This window comes from Antennarius striatus, chromosome 3, assembly GCF_040054535.1.
Source record: "Antennarius striatus isolate MH-2024 chromosome 3, ASM4005453v1, whole genome shotgun sequence".
NCBI lineage: Eukaryota > Metazoa > Chordata > Actinopteri > Lophiiformes > Antennariidae > Antennarius > Antennarius striatus.
The window spans coordinates 29,216,919-29,240,000 of NC_090778.1; the positions used below are offsets into that span (position 1 = coordinate 29,216,919).

At 50.0% G+C, this 23,082-nt stretch overlaps 4 protein-coding genes across 6 annotated transcripts in view; 3 read left to right on the forward strand and 1 right to left on the reverse strand.

The window, feature by feature from the left end:
- Positions 1-303: 303 nt before the first annotated feature.
- Positions 304-10,279, forward strand: LOC137592952 (cationic amino acid transporter 4-like). Its single transcript, XM_068311450.1, has 5 exons — positions 304-353; positions 4,110-5,173; positions 6,523-7,214; positions 9,390-9,498; positions 10,095-10,279. Exons 1-5 carry the CDS (start codon positions 331-333, stop codon positions 10,277-10,279), a joined length of 2,073 nt encoding a protein of 690 aa, XP_068167551.1. The 5' UTR covers positions 304-330.
- Positions 10,280-10,297: 18 nt separating this feature from the next.
- On the reverse strand, positions 10,298-14,410 carry ccdc157 (coiled-coil domain containing 157). Of its 3 annotated transcripts, none has more exons than XR_011035056.1 (11): positions 14,046-14,410; positions 13,829-13,973; positions 13,204-13,753; positions 13,039-13,116; positions 12,653-12,822; positions 12,406-12,582; positions 12,182-12,323; positions 11,963-12,102; positions 11,815-11,864; positions 10,952-11,249; positions 10,298-10,812 (listed from the first exon to the last, which is right to left on the reverse strand). XR_011035056.1 is itself a non-coding variant. In XM_068311451.1 (10 exons), exons 1-10 carry the CDS (start codon positions 14,390-14,392, stop codon positions 11,042-11,044), a joined length of 2,025 nt encoding a protein of 674 aa, XP_068167552.1. In that variant the 5' UTR covers positions 14,393-14,410; the 3' UTR covers positions 10,878-11,041. The 3 variants fall into 3 exon arrangements, 1 of the variants encoding a protein (XP_068167552.1); XR_011035055.1 differs by having other exon boundaries at positions 10,299-10,812; positions 11,815-11,882; XM_068311451.1 differs by lacking the exon at positions 10,298-10,812 and having other exon boundaries at positions 10,878-11,249; positions 11,815-11,882.
- Positions 14,411-14,421: 11 nt separating this feature from the next.
- Positions 14,422-20,792, forward strand: sf3a1 (splicing factor 3a, subunit 1). The gene is made up of 15 exons (XM_068311447.1): positions 14,422-14,645; positions 16,023-16,129; positions 16,206-16,410; positions 16,488-16,739; positions 16,822-16,896; positions 16,980-17,130; positions 17,198-17,391; positions 17,476-17,593; positions 17,665-17,972; positions 18,125-18,370; positions 18,447-18,654; positions 18,988-19,142; positions 19,230-19,331; positions 20,313-20,384; positions 20,502-20,792. The coding sequence occupies exons 1-15, from the start codon at positions 14,601-14,603 to the stop codon at positions 20,601-20,603; spliced, it is 2,340 nt and encodes a 779-aa protein (XP_068167548.1). The 5' UTR covers positions 14,422-14,600; the 3' UTR covers positions 20,604-20,792.
- Positions 20,793-21,161: 369 nt separating this feature from the next.
- The window catches only part of tbc1d10aa (TBC1 domain family, member 10Aa), a 4,466-nt gene continuing 2,545 nt past the window's right edge, over positions 21,162-23,082 (forward strand). The window contains exon 1 of the mRNA XM_068311453.1: positions 21,162-21,742. Within this exon, the coding sequence (XP_068167554.1) occupies positions 21,561-21,742 (182 nt within the window). The 5' untranslated portion in view covers positions 21,162-21,560. The remainder of the gene's footprint in view (positions 21,743-23,082) is intronic.

A 23,082-nucleotide genomic window follows, 5' to 3' on the forward strand; every position in this document is an offset into this window, starting at 1 on the left:
GGATGTAGTGAAAGAGGACATGAAGGTAGTTGGTGTGAGAGAAGAGGATGCAGAAGACAGGGTTAGATGGAGGCAATTGATTCGCTGTGGTGACCCCTGAAGGGAAAAGCCGAAAGAAAAAGAAGAAGACATTATAAACATCACCCATCTCTTGTTGCATCAGCCTGAGCTGCTACTAGCTGTAATGAGTGTAAATATGGCTAATTGGATGAGCTGTGTTGTGGGTGGGGCTTAGTGGGAGTCCCTAGGGGCAGCCGGGGCAAAGCATGTTGATTTTGTTCCTGTTTATGCTCAATCACCCAACGACTACACACCTGAACTGCTGCATACATGACCGATCTTGAACGAACACGGTAAATAATGTCGTATATTACTGCTGCTTTAGTGTTTGAAGACAATTGATACGATTAATTGGCCGATCAAACTGTGTATGGAATTAAAGCGCATTTTTTATGTCCATCATCGGAGCAAAATTGGTTCTGAAATTATGGTCAGCAGTTATCAAATAATCAATAGTTACATTTATTATTGATGTTACACAATTGTGCAGACCTGTTCTAGCCTCATGTGGGATAGATTACTTGCACACACAAGAATCACTAATGGATATTGACTATAATCATGGGTGGCACTTGTGTTTGTCTGTTCTCCCCGTGTCAGCGTGGATTCTCTCCAGGTTCTCCAGTTGTTTCCCACCTCAGAACATTCAGTTTAGGTGGACTGGTCTCTCCAAATTTGTAAGTGTGAGTGTGAGTTGTGTGGCCCTCCGATGAACTGGCGACTTGTTCAGGGATTACCTGTCTGTAGCTGGGACAGTCTCCAGCATGACCCACGACCCATTTGTGGAGAACCCATTGTTTGATTAGGATTTTTGGCAGCGTTTGTGGAAACAGGAACAATTATCTAAATGCGTATTAGTCTGGTGACGGTTATGGAAGGTTTCCCGTGTAACTCTGAGGGATGAAATCCAGCACTGAACTTCAAGACCAACATTTGCAAAATAATAGAAAACCGTGTCTCTTGAAAGTTGGACCCCTGGAGTTTCCAGGTCGTCTCCTGCAGTGGTTGGAGAGAGTTTGGGTGGAGAACTTTGGGACATATGTGACTGCCAAATGGCACCCTGGGGGATGTGGTTCCTCCTGAATTCCCATTTTTGGGAGTTGCCAAAGATACATGTAAGACTCACGCCGGCTCCTTTTGGTGTGTGAAACATATTTAGAAAACATATTTATTTGTTTCCTGGAGTGTCTTTATGTTTCTCCAATTCTGTTGTTACAATAATCATGATATTCTGTTTATTTATGAGTCTTGGTTAGTATACTAACTAACATACTAACATCTTGTTAGTATGATTAGGACAAACATATAATTTTGATCTATGCTACCCGACCAGATGGACGGTAACACTGAATAAGACGTGAGACATGTGAGACACGTCTGTCTCACGTCTAAATAATGGAGAAGAAGATAACCAGAGGTGAAGCTGTGGATGTTTGTGAGAGGTAAGTTCTGCCTTCCAGGCCTTACAGCAGGGGACTCAGCTCATCTCCACTGGGGGCCACATCAGCATAACAGCTGTCCTCAAAGGGCCAGATGTAACTAATAAATGTAACTACATGTAACTCAGTGTAATGTAACTAAATGTAACTACTCCTTAATGTAACTAATAAATGTAACTAAATGTAACTCAGTGTAATGTAACTAAATGTAACTACTCCTTAATGTAACTAATAAATGTAACTAAATGTAACTCAGTGTAATGTAACTAAATGTAACTACTCCTTAATGTAACTAATAAATGTAACTAAATGTAACTCAGTGTAATGTAACTAAATGTAACTACTCCTTAATGTAACTAATAAATGTAACTAAATGTAACTCAGTGTAATGTAACTAAATGTAACTACTCCTTAATGTAACTAATAAATGTAACTAAATGTAACTCAGTGTAATGTAACTAAATGTAACTACTCCTTAATGTAACTAATAAATGTAACTAAATGTAACTCAGTGTAATGTAACTAAATGTAACTACTCCTTAATGTAACTAATAAATGTAACTAAATGTAACTCAGTGTAATGTAACTAAATGTAACTACTCCTTAATGTAACTAATAAATGTAACTAAATGTAACTCAGTGTAATGTAACTAAATGTAACTACTCCTTAATGTAACTAATAAATGTAACTAAATGTAACTCAGTGTAATGTAACTAAATGTAACTACTCCTTAATGTAACTAATAAATGTAACTAAATGTAACTCAGTGTAATGTAACTAAATGTAACTACTCCTTAATGTAACTAGTAAATGTAACTAAATGTAACTCAGTGTAATGTAACTAAATGTAACTACTCCTTAATGTAACTAGTAAATGTAACTAAATGTAACTCAGTGTAATGTAACTAAATGTAACTACTCCTTAATGTTAAATAACTGAATTTCTGACTGATTCTAGTTCCAAACATTACAGTTAGACAGAAAAAACATGTTTGTTTGTTTCTCTGTTCTAACATAAATCCTTTTCATTTGTCAGGTTATTAAACCCACAGAACTCCATCAATCAAGGATCAAACTATCAATCAATAAAGAAAAATAACATCAGACACAAGTTAGGATGTTAACTTTGTTCACAACGTTTAGTCAGAGTTAAGATGGGGTTAGTTATTTTTGTGTGTCTTTGTTTGCTCTCACAGACCACACAAAATGATTTGTAGTTCCACATCTGGCCCACGTTGCCTTGAGGTTGACCCATGTGCCGTTTAAGCTGAGACTTCCTGTTCCAATAAATGTATAGAGGACTGAAAGGCAGAGCTTTCCTCTCAACCTGCAGCGGTTGAGTCCAGGTCTGTTTCCGACTGTACGTACCATCACTCTTCAACAAATGTTTGACTTTTAGACCAACTTAAAAGTTTGTTGGTAATTTTCTCTGACAAACAAACTGAAGAGAGCGAGGAAATAAACGCCATCTTTTAACACTTTGCTGGTGAATCGATGTATGGATGTATGGGGGAGAAGGTTATATGGAATGTCCTTCGGGATAAATAAAAGTATTCGTGTCAACAGTAGTGCATAAATGTGTGAAATGATGTTTTGTAATTTGGTTTTTAAGTAGAAATATCTGTCACGCTACTATCACCAAATGTTGTCGTGTGTTCACACAAAACACGAAGCAAATTTTTAATGTTTGCATAAGATAACAATGCAAATAAGCAAAACTCGTTCATCTGCTAGCTAATGATTTTCACTTCAGGCAATTTGCATCACACTGTTGCCAAAGACAGCTCACCTGGGCAGTCTAGTGGGTCACTCCGAAAGCGCGTGCCTCAACATAGAAATGCCAATTCATCAGGGTTAGGGGTAGGGTTCAGCAGTCTTCCTTCACCTCAAAGAAGAGAGAAACTGATCTGTGACATCCTCTTTGGCCGATTTTCTATCAGGTCCTTTCTGAAACTCCCCAAAAGAACAACTCAGCAGATTGACCCAGGTGATGAGTCTCATGTTAATGACCTTTACCTTCATACTGGGTCACGGGGGCAGACCTGGGGTGGTTGCTCCCCACTGTAAACACTCAGAGCGATAAGTGAGGACTTTATGTGCATACCAAAGCTGGATGAAAGAGGAGGTGAGTCAGACTAGTCTCACAGAAGGCCATCCCACTTTCTGGAAATCTGATGAGGTAGAGATATGTGGAGCTTCTCAGTAATCCTGGTCATTGTAGATGTTTGTTTAATAAAGTCAACTGGACTCGTAGGAAATATCTTGAAGCTTCTTGAGGTCTGAACTGAAGGTGGACTTTAAAGAATATCCAACATTCATATGTTGTTCACATTCTGGACGTGTACAGCTGATGAAGTGCTTATCATCAGGCACCTGAAAACGGCCTCAATATGTTCACTACTATCACGTCCATTTTGGTTTTAAAGCCATTAGTTTTCTCTCAGTTGTCTTGGTGCTGGTGACCTTTGCTAAAACATCTGGGACCATGTCTACCGTTTCATAGGACACAAGTCATTCTTCTTCCTTGACATTGTACGTCTTCCAGTGGTACATTGGCTCATCATGAAACCATATATTGTGCCACCATCATGTATGCTATTGTCTTGCAGGTTAGCTTCACCCACGGTTAATGGATCCAGTGTAAGTGCTGTAGCACCATCTAGCCCAGCTGGCCTGTCCGACTCTGGAGCCATGGCAACTTGTCCAAGAGGCTGCACCCCAGTGGTGCGCTTTTGTCAGAAACTGAACCGACTCAAGACCCTGGATGAAGACATGATGACCACGTCACTGAAGCGCTGCCTGTCCACCTTGGACCTGACCCTGTTGGGTGTTGGTAGTATGGTGGGCTCTGGGCTTTACGTCCTGACAGGAACAGTAGCTAAAGACGTTGCTGGGCCTGGTGTCGTCATATCTTTCCTTTTAGCTGGTATCGCTTCTCTTCTAGCTGCCTTTTGTTATGCAGAGTTTGGAGCACGAATCCCTAGAACCGGATCTGCCTACATGTTTACCTATGTCTCTATGGGAGAGATCTGGGCCTTTCTCATTGGTTGGGACGTCATTCTGGAGAACATGCTTGGTGCTGCTGCTGTGGCGCGTGCCTGGAGTGGTTATCTGGACTCCATTTTTAACCACACAATCCAGAACTTCACAGAGACGCACATCATTCAGTGGAACACACCCTTCCTCGCCCATTACCCTGACATCCTTGCAGCGGGGATTGTAATATCTGTCACACTCTTTATTTCGTTTGGAGTTCAAGTGTCCTCTTACCTCAATCATATTTTCTCCGTCATTAGCTTGTGCGTCATTCTTTTCATCCTGGTTTTTGGTTTTATTTTGGCGGATCCAGTCAATTGGAGCCAGAAAGAAGGAGGTTTTGCCCCTTTTGGGATATCTGGAATACTGTCAGGCTCTGCCACGTGCTTTTTTGCATTTGTGGGATTTGATGTTATTGCTTCTTCATCCGAGGAAACAAAGAACCCGCAGAAAGCTGTTCCCATCGCCACAGCGATTGCCCTTGGTCTGGCAGCATCAGCGTACATCCTGGTCTCCACAGTGCTCACACTAATGGTTCCCTGGCATACGTTAGACCCCAACTCAGCGCTGGCAGACGCCTTCTTCCGCCGTGGTTACAGTTGGGCTGGAGTTGTTGTGGCTATAGGTTCCATTTGTGGTGAGTCTCTACTTTAAAAAGATGTCCAACTTACAGAAAGACATTTATTTACATTGTTTTGGTACTCGACCATTGTCAATGATTTTGTTCATAACCTTTGCACACATTTTTCTTCATACAGTGAGAAACAGAGGGTTTACTGTGGTGGACTCAAGATCAAGTCCTTGCTCCTTTGGGATAATGTGGTCCGGGTAGCTCCATCAGGTTGTGACCTCTGACTGTCACTGGGACAGTTAGTTGCTGAGTGGACTGGAAAAGAAACAGCACCTCCAAGTCTTAATTCATGGTTTTAGTATGCAAAAGTTGGACTTCTCTACAGACAGGGATGACTTGCTGCCCCATGTGGAGAAGTTCAAGTTTCTCAGGATCTTTTTCACCAGTAAGAGAAGAATGGAACAGGATATTGGTAGACAGATCAGGGTAGTGTCTACGATGAAGTGAATTCTATACTGATTTGTGAAATGTGGGCTATGCCACAAAGCAATGCTCTTGATTTTCTGGACAATCTATGTTCCTATCCTCACCTATGGTCATGAGCTTTGGGTAATGCCGAAAGAAAAGGATCATAGATGTAAGTTGCTGAAATGAGCCTCCTCCACAGGGTGCCTAGAACAGGGGTGGGCAAACCTTTAGACTGGTGGGCTGCACAGCCCTCTAAAATTTGACAAGTAGGTAGGCACGTGATATCGTATACGAATGCTATGGCTGACAGCATCCATGTGTGCGCTGCGTCCCGAGACTTACGAAGACTTCTGTGTATTAAAGAAACACTTATAGACTGTTTTAGACAGTCTATAAGAGTGTGGCAAAAGGTAATGCAGATAGAAGGTGGTTTAATATCAATATGGAGAGGGTTCATAAACGTTAAAATTACCCTAAATAATAAAATAAATAGTTTGTCATGATATCATGGAATTTTGTTTTTCACGGGTGGTTCTGGAATGCATTAACTACAAGTAACAGGGGATTACTGTATTCAGTGTTTGTAATCTTACCTGGCCCAGCTCCCCCATTCATTTTATTCCTTTCTTAAGTTTATGACAAAAACCATGAGCTAAAAATTGGAGGTCCCTCGCCAGCTAACCTGTTAGCGTTGCTAATTGCTCGTTCAATTCAAGGGATGGGATGAATAACAGACTGACATCAATTTTTTTAATGCAAATTACCTGAGCTAACGTCGTGATCGACTGGTTGATAGAAATCGATGTATTGAGCATCCTGGTCTAGGAGGTACTGTAGGTCTAGTACCAAAACATTAAAATCAAAGTTATTCTACAAGTTAGTTTGTCCTTTTTCAAGCACATAAATTGTTTAACACAACATCGTAGTAACAACTCTTTCTTCTCTAGGTATGAACACTGTGCTGCTCGGCAACCTCTTCTCCCTCCCTCGGATTGTCTACGCCATGGCGGAGGATGGTTTACTCTTCTCCCTGTTTGCTCGAATCAACCCTGTCACCAAAGTCCCCGTCAACGCAATCTTGACCTTTGGGGTTCTCGTGGCTTTATGTTCTCTCATCTTTGACCTGGCAGCCTTGGTTCAGTTCCTGTCCATCGGTACCCTCCTGGCGTACACGTTTGTAGCAGCAAGTATTATTGTGCTGCGCCATCAGCCTGAAAAAGCCAAAGGAGCTGCCTCCACATCTCCCAACCCTAATCCTGACCCTGAACCTGCCCCCACAGAGTCTCAGACCATAATGGAGGACAGTGGAGAGCTGAAGCAGTACGAATCCTTCTCTGACAAACTCCAGTTGGTGGACATGCAGACCAGAGAACGGCGTGGGGTGGGGCAGCTGAGGGCCTGTTTTGAACCCTACCTGGGCAGGCTGCTGGGGGGTTTTGGGGCAGGTGAGGTGGTGGCCTTCTGCGTCACGGCTATGATTGCGAGCGCTGTCTCCTTCTGTGCCGTGTTAGAATTTGGAACCAATCAGCTGCCAGTCTGGAGCTTCGCGTTACTGCTGCTGATATTTAGCTTAGCTTATGTTCTCAGTCTGGCGCTCATTTGGGTCCACGAGCAACGATCTGACAGCAAAACCTTCCAGGTGAGGTCTTCTCTGGTTCTTACAACTGTTACACAACTTAGTATTTTATGAGGATTGAAGGCCACCTTCTTGACCTTAGACCTGATGTGCTTCTCTTGATTCACTGGCAGCAACATAAAGTCAAACGATGTTCAACTGAACGATCAATCAATCAATAAATCAATCAATCAACTCAATCAACTTTTATTTATAAAGCATTTAATATTGGACTTAAAGGACAGATCTTGGTCAGAAATCATTCCCACTTTTCCTGACATCACTACAAGAGTTTAAAGTAATGTTATTTAAGTGAAATACAACATTAGAAAAATCTTCTGTTTGGTGTTCAGGACCGATAATAATAACTTCAGTTTTGTGATGATTAGCTTTAAGAAGTTCTGAAGCATGTGAAGACTTAATATCCCCGAGGCAGGTCTCTAATTTAACTAATTGGTCACATTTGTTCGATGACAAATATAATTGGGTATTGTCTGCATAAGAGTGGACATTAATCTTATGACTACTTACAATATTTCCCAATGGTAACATGTATAGATTAAACAGTGTTGGCCCCAGAACAGATCCTTGAGGTACTCCACAGGTACGAGTCTCTCAATCTGACGATTTATTATTAACATAGACAAACTGAAATCGGTCTGATATGACCTGAACCAGTCTAATGCTTAGTTTTTAATGCCCACTTCATCTTCCAATCTCCTCAGAAGAATATTGTGATCGACTGTATCGAACACTGCACTCAGGTCCAATAAAACTAAAACAGACAGAAGACCTCTATCTGACGCTAAACGGTCATTTGTAACTCTTAGCAGTGCAGTCTGTGTTCTGTAGTTTGTTGTAAAGCCTGACTGAAGTCTTCTAACAAATGATTCTTTAACAGGTAGTCATTTAGCTGTTTGGCTCCTACGTTCTCGAGGATCTTAGATAGGAATGGAAGGTTAGAGATCGGCCTGTAATTTGAGAGGAGGCCAGCATCTCGGTTCGGTTTCTTAAGGAGGGGCTTGATCACAGCCACTTTAAAAGATTGTGGTACATAATTATTGACAGTATGGGTTTATTCATTAATGGTAATACCTCTTTAGAAGTGGTAGAAGAAGTTGGAATTTTATCTCGGAGAATGGTGGTGAACAGTTAGGTGCTCTATAAATACACCTTAGGTGAGGATAGTAGTACTTATGGGTGCAAAAATATTCTTCTTTACATAGCCAGGTTTCTGTTAGTCAGAAAGATCAATGCTGTAATCGGTCATTAGACCATTAACTAAAGGAGCCGTAGATGATAATGATCTAATATTTAAAAGACCACATTTAATTCTCCTGTCCTGAATTTGTCTGAGTACACACTTAATGTGGATTAAGTTACTATAGTAAATAGAAATAACTTTTCTAGATTTTGACTGTTTTAGATTTGTCTAGGTCCGAGGGACAGACAGTCTTAATGGGGTGTGTTAGTTAAACTATCTTTGGCTATGGCTGGACGTGTCTGACGTCAGGGGTGTCCACTTGACTTTTTTCTGCTTACATTTCCCTCTCACAGTCACCCAACCGCCCTGTTTCCCCTGCTGCTCGGGTGGCACTAAGGGGGGGCCAGACAGAGCTAGAGCTAGCAGGGCCTTTTAGCTGCTAAGCTAGGGCCCTCTGCTCCAGCTAAACCTGCCTGGGGGCTAATAGCTACAGGGCTATCCCTACACTCAAGGGAGCAAAGTTGCTCCTCAACCTGACTGAAACTGGTTAAGATAACACTACACTTTAAACAAATCCCTGACTCATTATTGGAGGTCCAGGAAAAACTAAACGTGAGATATTTGGAGCAGAAAAAGACGAAGGAGAGGTTGACGGGAGAAGCCTTAGTTAGCAAAGGTGCTAACAGGTGAGCAAAGCAATGGCAATGGTCGTGTTGATAACAAAAAGATTTTGAAAAGTGATAGAAACTGGAAAATGGTTTCCTGTTGATGAATCGATCTGGTTTCTTCTGTTTGTTCGGCCGTCTCAGCTTCTTGACAGCTTCCATAATCCCTGAAGAATCCCTTGTGGGTCTATCTGACGCAAGGAACACTTAACCTTAACTGACCCTGAACAGATATGTGTCACGCATGGAGTAGGCGGGACATGTTTTGCTACAGCATTGTGCTAACTGTCATTACCAAGAATCTACTAGTGATTTATGATTGTTCTGCAGGTTCCTTTGGTTCCTCTGACTCCGGCTGCTAGCATCCTCCTCAACATATTCCTCTTGATGAAGCTCAGCAAACTGACCTGGATTCGATTTGTTGTGTGGCTCACGATAGGTAAGAAGACACCAGGTAGAACAGAGTGTCCACGGTTTGACAGTTTCTCATGTTTATGTAAATGAAGCAGATTTTATGACCCGTCAGCTTGTGTGAGAACTTGTTGTACAAACTCGTCTCTGTCTCAACATTGGACAGCCTTGAGGGCTGAGCGGTGATCCACGCAGAACGGAAACACAAACGGAGCCAGAGGCTTGGTCTTAAAACTTCAACCTGCACATGAAGACAGTCTTTACATAAAAGACGTTCCCTTATACACCTGGATTGGTTTATTTTGCTGTCCAGCCCGTCGACTTTGATGTCTGTCAACGGTCAGAGCCAAATCTAGTCCGGTCTTCAGTCTGCTTGATGAGCAACTCCTCAAATATTTAGTGGGCTAGGAAACATTGTGATGAGTAGATTAACGTAGGTTGACTTCTTCGATAAGTGTTTGTGGACTTTTCTCAGTTGGTTGAAACCCCCCAGCAGTGCTGAACTTTACCTGAGTCAGTACTGTTCCACCTGTCCTGTGTTCCCGTTGGTGATGTCAGACTCAGACCGGTTCCCCGCCCGTTTCTCTGGCTAGAACCCACACCTGTCCTGTGTTCCCGCTGCAGGTCTCTTGGTGTACTTTGGCTATGGGGTCTGGCACAGTAAGGAGGGCCTGAGGGGACAGCAGCCCACAGACGTGGCCGCCCAGGATGGGGTTGGACCCAACAGCAGCCTGGTGGAGACGGTGCAGTCCAATGGACAGGTGGACTCGTCCTATCAGAACCACGTCTCCCCCGACACTGAGGAGTAGAGAGGAAAGAGATGATGGGACTCCATCTACCCAGTCCTCATGTGGTCCACCACAGGAGCTCTGTGTCTGATCAGGGTTCCAGTCCAGCCCCGGGTGTGGGCAGGACCTCCTCGGTCCTGGATGTGTGTTTGTGTAGCTTTGATGTGGCGTGTTGGATGTATGACACGCTGCAGGCTGTGTGTGTGTGTTTACTGAGGGTGGGGTGGAGCAACACACACACTAACAAACAGACGGGTGTTGGTGTCGGGTGGAGGTGTAGATCAGAACCGCCATGAACGCATCATAGGTGAATTTTTTTCTCTGCTTTAGTTTTGTGATTTCTTGAAATTGCTGATAAATGAATGGATTGATAATCAGGTTTTCAGGGATCTTCTTGACCAGGTGGGGTTTATGTTCATCACCTGACTTCTGTCCTGGCAGGTGGAGATGTAGAACAGGAGCCATGAACGCTTCAAAAGTGGCCGTAGAAATTGAAAAGTTCTGCAAAGAACCTTTCCAAATTGCTAAGGTGGAATGACTGAATGTTGAATCATCTGAAAAAATTAAAATTAAAATTAAAATAGTTAATGAACATGAAAAACGAGTGTGAGTTCTGGGAAGTGTTTGGTTTACTCTGTCTGGAGGATATTTTACAGAACGAGACGTGTGACAACAGTAATAGTTTCTGCTCACGCAGTAAAGAGGATTGGAACATAGATGACGTCTGTGTCCAGACTCGTGGGCGTGGCCAGGGCTTCCAGATTCGTGGGCGTGGCCAGGGCTTCATTTATGGCTCTGATTGGAGCAAACGGGACGAGAACCCCTGCCTGGTTGGGCGTGGCGTCCAGCAGCAGTGGACCCCAGGTGGAGGGTTTGAATGTGAAGCTGTCGGGTAGGGCAGGTGGGCGTGACCGGTCCGGATGAGGCCACGCCTCCGTCTCCACATCCTGCTTCCTGGCCGGCGGTGGCGTCTCCCAGCTGTTCAGCACCGCTGGTGGAAATGGACAGAAGACCTTACGCTCCACTCAGGATCACAACTAAAACTAGAACAAATGCAGTCACAGACTGCAACATCCTGCGACACCCCTGAATTCAAAATTTTACCGACCTACTTGTATAGGTCAAAGATCAAAGCTAGTGCTCTGACCTGCTGTCATTAATCAAAGCACTAGCTTTGATCTATGGTCTTACTCACACTGGCCTTCTCCCTCGTCTTTCTATCTTCTCCGGTTCCTGAGTGTACAAAAGTTGAAACTTGACCTTGACCTAGTTTTCTCAAGGTGAATGTCATCACCTGATCTTCGCCCCCTCTGCTGCCTGAGTCATGAGCTTTAGTTTCATCTTTCTATCTGAACGGTTGTGGAGACATTTGGTGGACGAACGGAGGGACAAACGGACATGCAAAGCGGGATGCAATGAGCAGAACAGTTGTCGTTAGCACCGAGTCATGTCCTCGCTAACTCGAGCCTTTGTACTGACTCGATCCATCAGCCTGACTCGCTCCTGGTTCCTGTCCTGATGCCTGTAGACAAACAGAACCCGTGGGTCCAGCCTACCCCGGACCGTCGTCTCGGTCCTCTGCTGGTGCGCTCCGGAGGCTCCGGGTCTGCAGAAGCAACACTTCCTGTTGACACACAATCCCATCATGCACCAGCTGAATACTGACGTCGTCCCTGTGGGACCCCCCTGACCCAGCCGTCCTACCCCGCTGACATGGCGTCGGGCTCTCTCCTGGAGTTTCATCAGGCTGGTTTCCAGGGCAGCGTTCTCCTGCTGCAGGACCTCCATGCGGATCCTGTTGGCCTTCACTTGTTGCTCCATATCCAAAGTCACACTTCCTGTGCCTAGAAGATGTGGAATCATTACGTCCCCACTGAGAAGGTGAGTGCTTCAGCACGCTCAACCCGCTGCAGACAGACGTACTCTGTGGTTGGGCCTGGGGCCACAGCTCTGGGAACGCCACCAGCATCCTCTCTCTGTCCCTCAGGGTCCGGTTGGAGGCCTGGAGCTCGGCCACCTGAGCTCTCAACACCGCCGTCTCCTCCTGGAGCTCCAAGCAAAGCCCCTGTTGGACAGAAGACCCCCAGCGTGAGTTCCTGGAGCTGAGGGTTCCACCCTAGACCCTCTGGTGCTGGAGGGCTGCGTACCTGCTGCTCGGACAGCTGCACCTGCAGCCGCGCCTTCTCCTCCGACACCTGTTGCACCTGATGCCGGAGACCCGTCTCGTTCTCCTCGCGCTCTCCCAGCATCCTCTGCAGCTCCTCACACTCCTCAGTGAGGCTGTCGACGGTCTCCAGCAGGGACTGCTGCTTCGCCTCCATCGCCTGAATGCAGGAAGGCGACAGCAGCAGTGAGATGGCGCCAGGCGGCGGCGGCGGTTGTCAGGACACTGACCTCCTGCTGGCGGCTGGCGCTCTGACACCTGACTTCCTCCTTGTGGAGGCGGAGCCTTGTTTCAGATGCTTCAGCCTCCAGGCTTCGGAACCTCAGCTGGAGTTCATGGTGGACCTCCTCCTGTCGCTGAGAGACCCTCAGTCGCTCCTGGAGGGCAGTCGCCTCACACTCTGCCCCAAAACAGATCCAGCTGGTGAGGCGGGTTGGGGTTAGGGTTAGGGGTTAGGGGTAGGGGTTGGGGTTAAGGTTAGGGGTAGGGGTTAAAGTTAGGGGTAGGGGTTGGGGTTAAGGGTTAGGGGTAGGGGTAGGGGTTGGGGTTAAGGTTAGGGGTAGGGGTTAAGGGTTAGGGGTTAGGGGTTAAAGTTAGGGGTAGGGGTTAGGGTTACCCAGTGCGTGGAGCGTCTGCTGCTGTGATGCTAACTTCTCCTCCAGGGCGGCGCTGCCCTCCTTCAGGCACAGGTTTTCTGTCACACAGGTGGGGTGTTAGTACCGTGTTCTGGGTGTTCAGGTGTTGTGGGTCCGTTCCAGTTCCGGGTTGGTGTGTGACCCACCTCTCTGGTGCTGCTGCTGCTCCTCCAGGAGCTTCTCCTGCAGCTCCTTCCTGCTCCTCTGGGTGTTCCTCAGAGAGAACTCCAGCTGGGCGGTGGTGGTCTGGTGTTTCTGTGTCTTTTGCTGGAACTCTTTCTGGTCCCGGTCCAGTTGAGTCCGGACCCGATCCAGCTCGGTTTCTGCTGCCGCCAGCCTCCTCTGCAGCGGCTGCACCGTACCCCGGACGTCCTGGAGGTGTTTGGCCAGGCGGCGCATGTCTCTGAGCTGCTCCCCGCCCCACTGGGCGACGTCGCCCGCCGTCATCTGGCCCGGCTCCAGGGCGTCGTCCACGGCCGCCAGGAAGGGCTGCAGGGACGAGGGCAGGCCCTCGCTCTGGAACAGGTCCACCAGCGCCGCCGCTGTGGCCCTCAGGGTGGACTGGACCCCCCCACAGGCGGCGCAGGGCACAAGGGACGACGCAGTGGTCTGGCAGCTCACGCTGTGGTGGGCGGTGGCGGTTTGTGGGGGGGTGCTGGGGGTCCGGTTGGACAGGGCGTAAGTAGGTGGTGCTGACTGGGAAGAGGCGTGTTAGGTGACGACAGTAACTAATACCCCCGATCGGTTCAGTATCACAACCAGTGAACTTACCCTAACGCGGGCAAACCGGGCTAACTTAGTCCAGTAGCCCCGGACCACCAGGCCGGCTGAGAGGCAGCCGGTGTGCCGGGCCGGGTCTGGCCCCCGGCCCAGTGGGTCCACAAACACACTGAGGCTGTGCAGAAGGAGCAGGAACCTTGTCGAGAGGCAGAGGGTCAGTTTCAACTCACACCTGGTGAAGCTTTGATGACGTCACACCGAGCATTACCTGTCAATCATCAGCTCCAGTAACACTACGTGGGCGTGTTGGTTGAATGAGTCCTCCCCCTCCACGAAGTCGTATTGGTCCAGCAGGGCCACCATGTCCAGGTGACAGGACAGCTGGTCCGGGAACTTCCAGGAGGGGACCCGGACCGGTCCGGTTCGGGAGAACACGTCCACGGTGACGCCCTGGAGGTCCACCAGGTCCCTCCGGAGGCTCTCGATGCAGTCCCGCCGGCCCAGCAGCTCGCTCATGTCCGCACCGAGCTCCCGACCCGCCGACACGGAGCTCCAGGCCTGGTTTGTCCGAGACGCGTCTCCTAGGCGACCGGCAGGAACATCTGGAAGGTCCATGATGCTTTGCGCCTCATCACCGGAAGTGATCCGCCGCCATTAGGTCCCCGTCAGAGCTGCGCAGCGAGTTCTCAGCCGCGACAGGTCGTCGACTTTCGTCCGTTTCAAGTTGAGTTCTGGTTCCGTTCCGGGAGATAACCGGGTCCGGTTCCGTTCTGGTCTCTAGGGCGTCACACAGAACCTCCAGCCACCGTCACAGGACTCCACCATGCCGCCCGGGCCCGTCCAGATCGTCCAGCCGGAGCCCGGCAAGGTGCGTTAGCGGCGTTAGCAGGGAGCTAGCGTCATTAGTATTAGTTATGCTAGCGGGGAGCTAGCCTCATTAGTATTAGTTATGCTAGCGGGGAGCTAGCGTCATTAGTATTAGTTATGCTAGCGGGGAGCTAGCCTCATTAGTATTAGTTATGCTAGCGGGGAGCTAGCGTCATTATTATTAGTTATGCTAGCGGGGAGCTAGCCTCATTAGTATTAGTTATGCTAGCGGGGAGCTAGCGTCATTAGTATTAGTTATGCTAGCGGGGAGCTAGCGTCATTAGTATTAGTTATGCTAGCGGGGAGCTAGCCTCATTAGTATTAGTTATGTTAGCAGGGAGCTAGCCTCATTAGTATTAGTTATGCTAGCGGGGAGCTAGCGTCATTAGTATTAGTTATGCTAGCGGGGAGCTAGCGTCATTAGTATTAGTTATGCTAGCGGGGAGCTAGCCTCATTAGTATTAGTTATGTTAGCGGGGAGCTAGCGTCATTAGTATTAGTTATGTTAGCAGGGAGCTAGCCTCATTAGTATTAGTTATGCTAGCGGGGAGCTAGCGTCATTAGTATTAGTTATGCTAGCGGGGAGCTAGCGTCATTAGTATTAGTTATGTTAGCAGGGAGCTAGCGTCATTAGTATTAGTTATGTTAGCAGGGAGCTAGCGTCATTAGTATTAGTTATGCTAGCGGGGAGCTAGCGTCATTAGTATTAGTTATGCTAGCGGGGAGCTAGCGTCATTAGTATTAGTTATGCTAGCGGGGAGCTAGCCTCATTAGTATTAGTTATGCTAGCGGGGAGCTAGCGTCATTAGTATTAGTTATGCTAGCGGGGAGCTAGCCTCATTAGTATTTGATGGTTAAAAGATGAACCGTGGAAATGTCTAACCGTGATGCTAATCTTATTTTTATGTTTTTCCTCCGTGTGTTAGCTTGAGACCGGTGTGCATGGATCGAGCTAATGCTAGCTATTAGCTTCTACTGTGAACATCAAGGCGGGTGTGTTCAGTCGGACGTTTTTTAGGTTGAAATGTCTTTTTAGAGAAATATGGTTGTTGTGTTCTTGAAGATGTCAGTGAGACTATTTATCATCAGCGTTAGCTGTAGCTAGCTGTTAGCTGTCTGAATGCTCTCAGCTCCACCATCAAAGTCTGTTTCCTGGTTCTACCTGTGGAAGAAGAATGACGTCATCCACCTGAAAATACAGATCAAACCACTTTACACACGTGATTAGAACGATTCCATAAAGGCTTCTAAAGATGTGACTGACGTGATCTTTAAGTTGAGAGAAATAACACATACAGGTGTTTCTAGAGGATGGTGACGGCCCAGGTGAGAGGACTCACCTGAGGACTCCTGTCTTCACACTGCGTTGTGTCCACAGAATGATGCAGCAGAGGAAACTCCTGCCACCAAACCGATCGTGGGCATCATCTACCCGCCTCCTGAGGTGCGGAACATCGTGGACAAGACGGCCAGTTTTGTTGCCAGGTTGGTTTCTCTGCCTGTCGTGTCTCCGGGTCTTTAACGGTCCACCTGCAGCCGTGTTCACGAGTTGTTTTCACAGGAATGGGCCGGAGTTCGAAGCCAGAATCCGTCAGAATGAGATCAACAATCCCAAGTTTAACTTCCTCAACCCGACTGACCCCTACCACGCCTACTACCGCCACAAGGTCAACGAGTTCAAGGAGGGCAAGGCCCAGGAGCCGTCGGCGGCGGTGCCAAAGGTCATGCAGCAGGCCATGCAGCAGTCCCAGCAGCTCCCTCAGAAGGTACGGGGGCGCTGCGTCACGGTCCGCTCTGACGCCATCGCACGCGGTTCACACCTGGATCCCCTTCCTGTCCGCAGGTGCAGGTGATCCAGGAGGCCATCATCCCCAAAGAGCCGCCGCCCGAGTTCGAGTTCATCGCCGACCCTCCGTCCATCTCTGCGTTCGATCTGGATGTGGTCAAGCTCACCGCCCAGTTTGTGGCTCGAAACGGGCGGCAGTTCCTCACCCAGCTGATGCAGAAGGAGCAGAGGAACTACCAGTTCGACTTCCTGCGGCCGCAGCACAGCCTCTTCAACTACTTCACCAAGCTGGTGGAGCAGTACACCAAGGTGGGGGGCAGGTCGCCGGGCGTGTGCGTTGTTGTTGTTCTGGTGTGTCGGGGGTGAAGCTGGACTTTGTCTCCGTCTGCAGATCCTGATTCCCCCCAAAGGGCTGCTGAACAAGCTGAAGAGAGAGGCCGAAAATCAGAGGGAGGTGTTGGACCAGGTAACCCCCCCCCCTCCACTGTGTGTTAGCGTAGCTCTGCTAGCGTGTCATGCTCACCAGCGGTTCTCCTGCGACCCCCCCAGGTGCGGTACCGGGTGGAGTGGGCTAAGTTCCAGGAGCGCGAGAGGAAGAAGGAGGAGGAGGAGCGTGAGAAGGAGCGCGTGGCGTACGCTCAGATCGACTGGCACGACTTCGTGGTGGTGGAGACGGTGGACTTCCAGCCCGGCGAACAAGGTACCGCCACCCGGAGGGGGCGATGGGGCACCCGTGGGTCCAGGTCTCACCCCCTCTCTGTGCTCAGGACACTTCCCCCCACCCACCACCCCCGAGGAGCTGGGCGCTCGCATCCTGATCCAGGAGCGCTACGAGAAGTACGGCGAGAGCGAGGAGGTGGAGATGGAGGTGGAGAGCGAGGATGAAGACGAACGGGACGACCGGCGTGACGGCCAGCCCCCCCAGCCGGACCAGGACACGCAGGTCCAGGACATGGATGAGGTGAGGGGGGGTCACTTTAACGAGGTCGTCAGTTCTGTGCCCGTTAGCAGACGACGTCGGTCACCTTCTGTCCTTCTCCCTCAGGGATCTGACGATGAGGATGAGGGCATGAAGGCTCCTCTGCCCCCAGAAAACCCCATGCCCCCCCCGCTGCCCCCCACTCCAGACCAGGTCATCATCCGTAAAGACTACGACCCCAAAGGTACCCTGCTTCCTGCAGCGTGTCTCGTCTCTTCCTGTCTGTGATCTCACGCGCGGCTTTTCGTTCTTCAGCCTCCAAGCCGCCGCCGACCGTCGCCGCTCAGGACGAGTACCTGATCTCCCCCATCACCGGCGAGAAGATCCCCGCCAGCAAGATGCAGGAGCACATGAGGATCGGGCTGCTGGACCCCCGCTGGCTGGAGCAGAGGGACCGCAGCATCAGGGACCGGCAGACGGAGGACGAGGTGTACGCGCCGGGGCTGGACATCGAGAGCAGCCTGAAGCAGCTGGCCGAGCGCCGAACCGACATCTTCGGCGTGGAGGAGACGGCCATCGGCAAGAAGATCGGAGAGGAGGAGATCCAGAAGCCGGAGGAGAAGGTGAGCACGTCACGGCAATTTCGTCATGGCAACGTCGTCACGGCAACGTCGTGAGATGGAAGCGTGTCAGCGGCACGTTGCTAACGTCTCCTCGTCGCTAACGTCTCCTCGTCGCTAACGTCTCCTTGTCGCTAACGTCTCCTCGTTGCTAGGTGACGTGGGACGGCCACTCGGGCAGCATGGCGCGCACCCAGCAGGCGGCGCAGGCTAACATCACGCTGCAGGAGCAGATCGAGGCGATCCACAAGGCCAAGGGCCTGGTGGGGGAGGACGACAACAAGGAGAAGATCGGCCCCAGCAAGCCCAGCGAGATCCTCCACCAGCCCCCCATGCTGTCGTCAGCCCCCATCCTGCCAAAGCCCAGCCCTCCGGTCGCAGCGGTGCTCCGCCCCCCCTCTGTGAGTTGCCCCCACAGGTCGACGGCGCTGGCGTGACGTTCTCCCGACTGACGGGTGTTTCCCTCTTTCTGAACAGCTGGGGCCCCCGGTGCGAACCACCCTCCTGTCTGCGGTGCCGGTGATCCCGCGCCCCCCCGTGGCACCGGTGGTGCGCCTCGCCCCGGGACAGGTCATCACATCCATGCCCCCCATGATTCCTGCTCCCAGGATCAACGTGGTCCCCATGCCGCCAGCAGCACCTCACATCATGGCACCCAGGCCCCCCCCGATGGTCGTTCCAGCCGGTAAGGTCAAGGGTCAAGATCCACAGGAGGTTAGACGATGTAGTTAGCAGCTCTAGCGTTAGCAGCGATAGAACGAGCTAAAGGCTGTTGGTTCAGACTGGGGGGAGCAGAACGTGGTGACTTCAGCCCTAGCATCACTATTAGCAGTGTGAGGATCTGTTTCCGTAGCGACAGAGGAGGTCCACTGTGGCGGCGGCCCGACGGAGAAGTAACCTCTGAGCTCATTGGTTACTCATGCTAACTAGCCTGATGCTAGCGCTAACCGCAGCTGATGAATGTGTTTGTTTTCATGGCTAACGACTAAATGAAGTAACAAAGTCCCGCCTCTTCCAGCCTTTGTCCCCGCCCCTCCGGTACCACAGCCCCCCAGCTCTGCTCCCGCCCCCCCGGCCCACCCACCCCCGCCTCATGACGACGAGCCAATCAACAAGAAGATGAAGACGGAGGACAACCTGATGCCTGAGGAGGAGTTCCTGCGCAGGAACAAGGTTAGTGGGAACGGGACGTGAACCCCCCCTGAATCTCACCTGAACCACACCTGATGTCACTGATCCTGATCTCCTGTTCCTGCCCAGGGGCCCGTGGCAGTGAAGGTTCAAGTCCCCAACATGCAGGACAAGACGGAGTGGAAGCTCAGCGGCCAGGTGCTGAACTTCACCGTCCCGCTCACAGACCAGGTAGGCCTGCTGCTGCAAGGGGGGGCTGTCACACCTCCACCTCACCTCTGTCACACCTCACCTCTGTCACACCTCACCGCTGTCACACCTCACCTCTCACACCACACCTCTGTCACACCTCACCTCTGTCACACCTCACCTCTGTCACACCTCCACCTAACCTCTGTCACACCTCACCTCTGTCACACCTCCACCTAACCTCTGTCACACCTCCACCTAACCTCTGTCACACCTCACCTCTGTCACACCTCCACCTAACCTCTGTCACACCTCCACCTAACCTCTGTCACACCTCACCTCTGTCACACCTCACCTCTGTCACACCTCACCTCTGTCACACCTCACCTCTGTCACACCTCACCGCTGTCACACCTCACCTCTGTCACACCTCACCTCTGTCACACCTCCACCTCACTTCTGTCGCACCTCACCGCTGTCACACCTCACCGCTGTCACACCCCCACCTCACCTCTGTCACACCTCACCGCTGTCACACCTCACCTCTGTCACACCTCCACCTCACCTCTGTCACACCTCACCTCTGTCACACCTCACCTCTGTCACACCTCACCTCTGTCACACCTCACCGCTGTCACACCTCACCTCTGTCACACCTCACCTCTGTCACACCTCACCTCTGTCACACCTCACCGCTGTCACACCTCACCTCTGTCACACCTCACCTCTGTCACACCTCACCGCTGTCACACCTCACCTCTGTCACACCTCACCTCTGTCACACCTCACCTCTGTCACACCTCACCGCTGTCACACCTCACCGCTGTCACACCTCACCTCTGTCACACCTCACCTCTGTCACACCTCACCGCTGTCACACCTCACCTCTGTCACACCTCACCTCTGTCACACCTCACCTCTGTCACACCTCACCTCTGTCACACCTCACCGCTGTCACACCTCACCTCTGTCACACCTCACCTCTGTCACACCCCCACCTCACTGCTGTCTCCTGTCACACAGGTGTCCGTCATCAAGGTGAAGATCCACGAGGCCACCGGGATGCCAGCAGGGAAGCAGAAGCTGCAGTACGAGGTGAGTTCTGGTCCAGCTCGGTCCTGCAGGTCCTGATGCTGTGAGGACTCATCACTGTGGCTTTGACTCATCACAGGTTCTGTTGCTTTGACTCATTGTTACTCGTGTTGCTTTCAGGGTATCTTCATCAAGGACTCCAACTCGCTGGCGTACTACAACATGAGCAACGGTTCTATGATCCACCTGGCTCTGAAGGAGAGGGGTGGGAGGAAGAAGTGAACCACGCCAGGAGACTTCCTCTGCTCTTATTTTAGTTTGATGCTCAGCTTTTCTTAGTTTTGTGAGGATTTTTCTTAAGTCAGAACCTGCTAAATAAATGTCAGCCATCTTCTTCATGTTGCTTCAGCCTGTGATTAAACTGCAGAAACCTGTAACGTCCGTCTGTTTAAATAAAGGACTGAACAGTGAGGCTGCTGGTTTCTTTGACTCAGCTGGTGGAGTTTGGTTATTCCTGCAGACATGAACGCCCCACGGTGGACATGGGTTTGCATTACAGAGACGGGGTGTGGTTTTTGTATCACTTGGAGAATGTTTTGATAGTTGTAATTAATAAATAATAATTCTGTTTGAGTTTATTAAATCCCAGTTTCATGCATCTGATTTAAGGCTGATAATTGTTATATTGAATCATTTGATTCTCTATAAACTTGATTTTGTAGTAATATTTTGGAGCGGCGGGGTTTGACCCAGTCTGACCAGAAGGTGCACCTGCAGCTCTCCCCCCAGGAGAGGGCGCCATTACATCTGTGGAAGGCGCTCCTGCTCCGGGACACGAGTTCACTTCCTGGGGTGGCCACTAGGGGTCACCCGAACCCACCGCGGGACGACAGGTTAGTTAACTTCAGCCCACCGGTGTGAGACCCGTCTGCTAACTGGCTAACAGCTGATCACCGCGCAGCCACCATGACGTCATTTCCGTGAAGTTGGGTCGACATGGACGTCGTGTTGTGTTGTTTTGGGGGCAGGAGTTGAGGCTAGCTCCGCTAGCAGACAGCAGTGAGACGTTCAGCTAGCATTAGCAGGGTTAGCTTCCGTTGGGGGGGGACATCATGGCGCCGCCGCTGAGGGACTGGGTCTCATCGGTGGAGCAGCGCGTCTGACCGGGGCTGGACGAGCTACCGACGCTAGCCTGTTAGCCAGCCTGTTAGCCAGCCTGTTAGCCAGCCTGTTAGCATCATGGCTAACCAAGAGAACGGCCGCGGGGCGGCGGACACCCGCAGCGTCCGCACCGTGAGCAGCAGCCACCGGGACGACGACAGCTCACTGGGCTCCGACTCGGAGGTCAACGGCTTCACCGACGACCGGCAGACCGACAAGTACGGCTTCATCGGCGGCGCGCAGCGCTACACCGAGACGTCGTGAGTGTCCCGCCCGTCGGTTGTGGTTGGCTCCGCTGCGTACACCTGGTCTGACGCCCGCGTGACGTCACACCGGCAGGTCGGCTGGAGTTCAGCTGGTGTGATGACGCAACGCGAGTTTGGATCAGCGCGTGACTGTCAATAACCAATAATCAGTGTGTGTCAGCACCAGAGATGTAACCTCTGACCTTTAACCTCTGACCGGAAGATAGATCAGGTTCAGTTAGAAACAGGAAGACAAAGGTGTGAACGTCACAAAAAATAAATAAACAACAATAGTGCAGCATAAACAAAGAAACACAAACAACCACTTGTGTAAAGCAGGAGCCATCAGGTGTGTGTTGTGTTGTTGTTGTTGTGTGTGTTTTTGTGTGTGTTGTAGTTGTGTGGGATTTTGTATGAGTTGTGTTGTTGTTGTTGTTGTGTTGTTGTTGTTGTTGTTGTGTTGTTGTTGTCTGTTGTTGTTGTGTTGTTGTTATGTGTTGTTGTGGTTGTGTTGTTGTGTGTTGTTGTTGTTGTTGACAGTGACTCCCTCCCCCCAGTGGACCTGGTGTCGGTTCTCAGATCAGAGTCGCTCATTAAAGTCTTTACATTAAACATGTGATCAAGTTCCTGTTGGTTTAGTTCTATTTCCCAGAGGGCTTTGCGGCGCGTTCCCCCGTAGAGCCCCTCTGTCCTTGGGGCCTGTGGTGGATCTCCGTCTGTCCTGGAGCTCCGGTCCTACACGTGTTTCTGCCCCCCCCCCCCTGCAGTCTGTGGCGGCTAAAAGCGTCTCTGGACCTGGAATTACAGAGCGCTTCTGACGGGCTAATGACACGGGTTGGGCCGCCGCCTCAGCGCCGCGCCTCCACCTCAGCGCCGCGCCTATACCTCAGTGGCGGGCAGACCGCCCACGCCTCCGTTCTCTGCTGGTTCCATGCGGTCCTCACTTCTCCTGCCTGTGAATGTTTAAAGTTCAGTGACATCAGAGTCGCCGCGGTTCTGTTTGTCGTCTGGACCCGTCTGGTTACCGCCCACACGTCAGCCACGACCACACACACAGGAGATAAGTCACCGTTTGTGTCACACCCTCCAAAATACGAGCGTCTAGCCCTCCAAAATATGAGTGCCTAAACCTCCAGAATAAAAGCATCCTACCATCCAAAATGCTAGCATCTACCCCTACAAAATAAAAGCATCTGACCCACCAGAATAAAGGCATCGAACCCTAACACAGCAGCGGTGACGGTCGTCTGTAGTGGGTTTTGTTGTGAAGCGTTCCCACTGCTCTGAGGCTCAGGTGTGTGTGTGTGTGTGTGTGTGGGGGGGGGTTAACCTCCATTGTGACCTGTGTCTCCTGG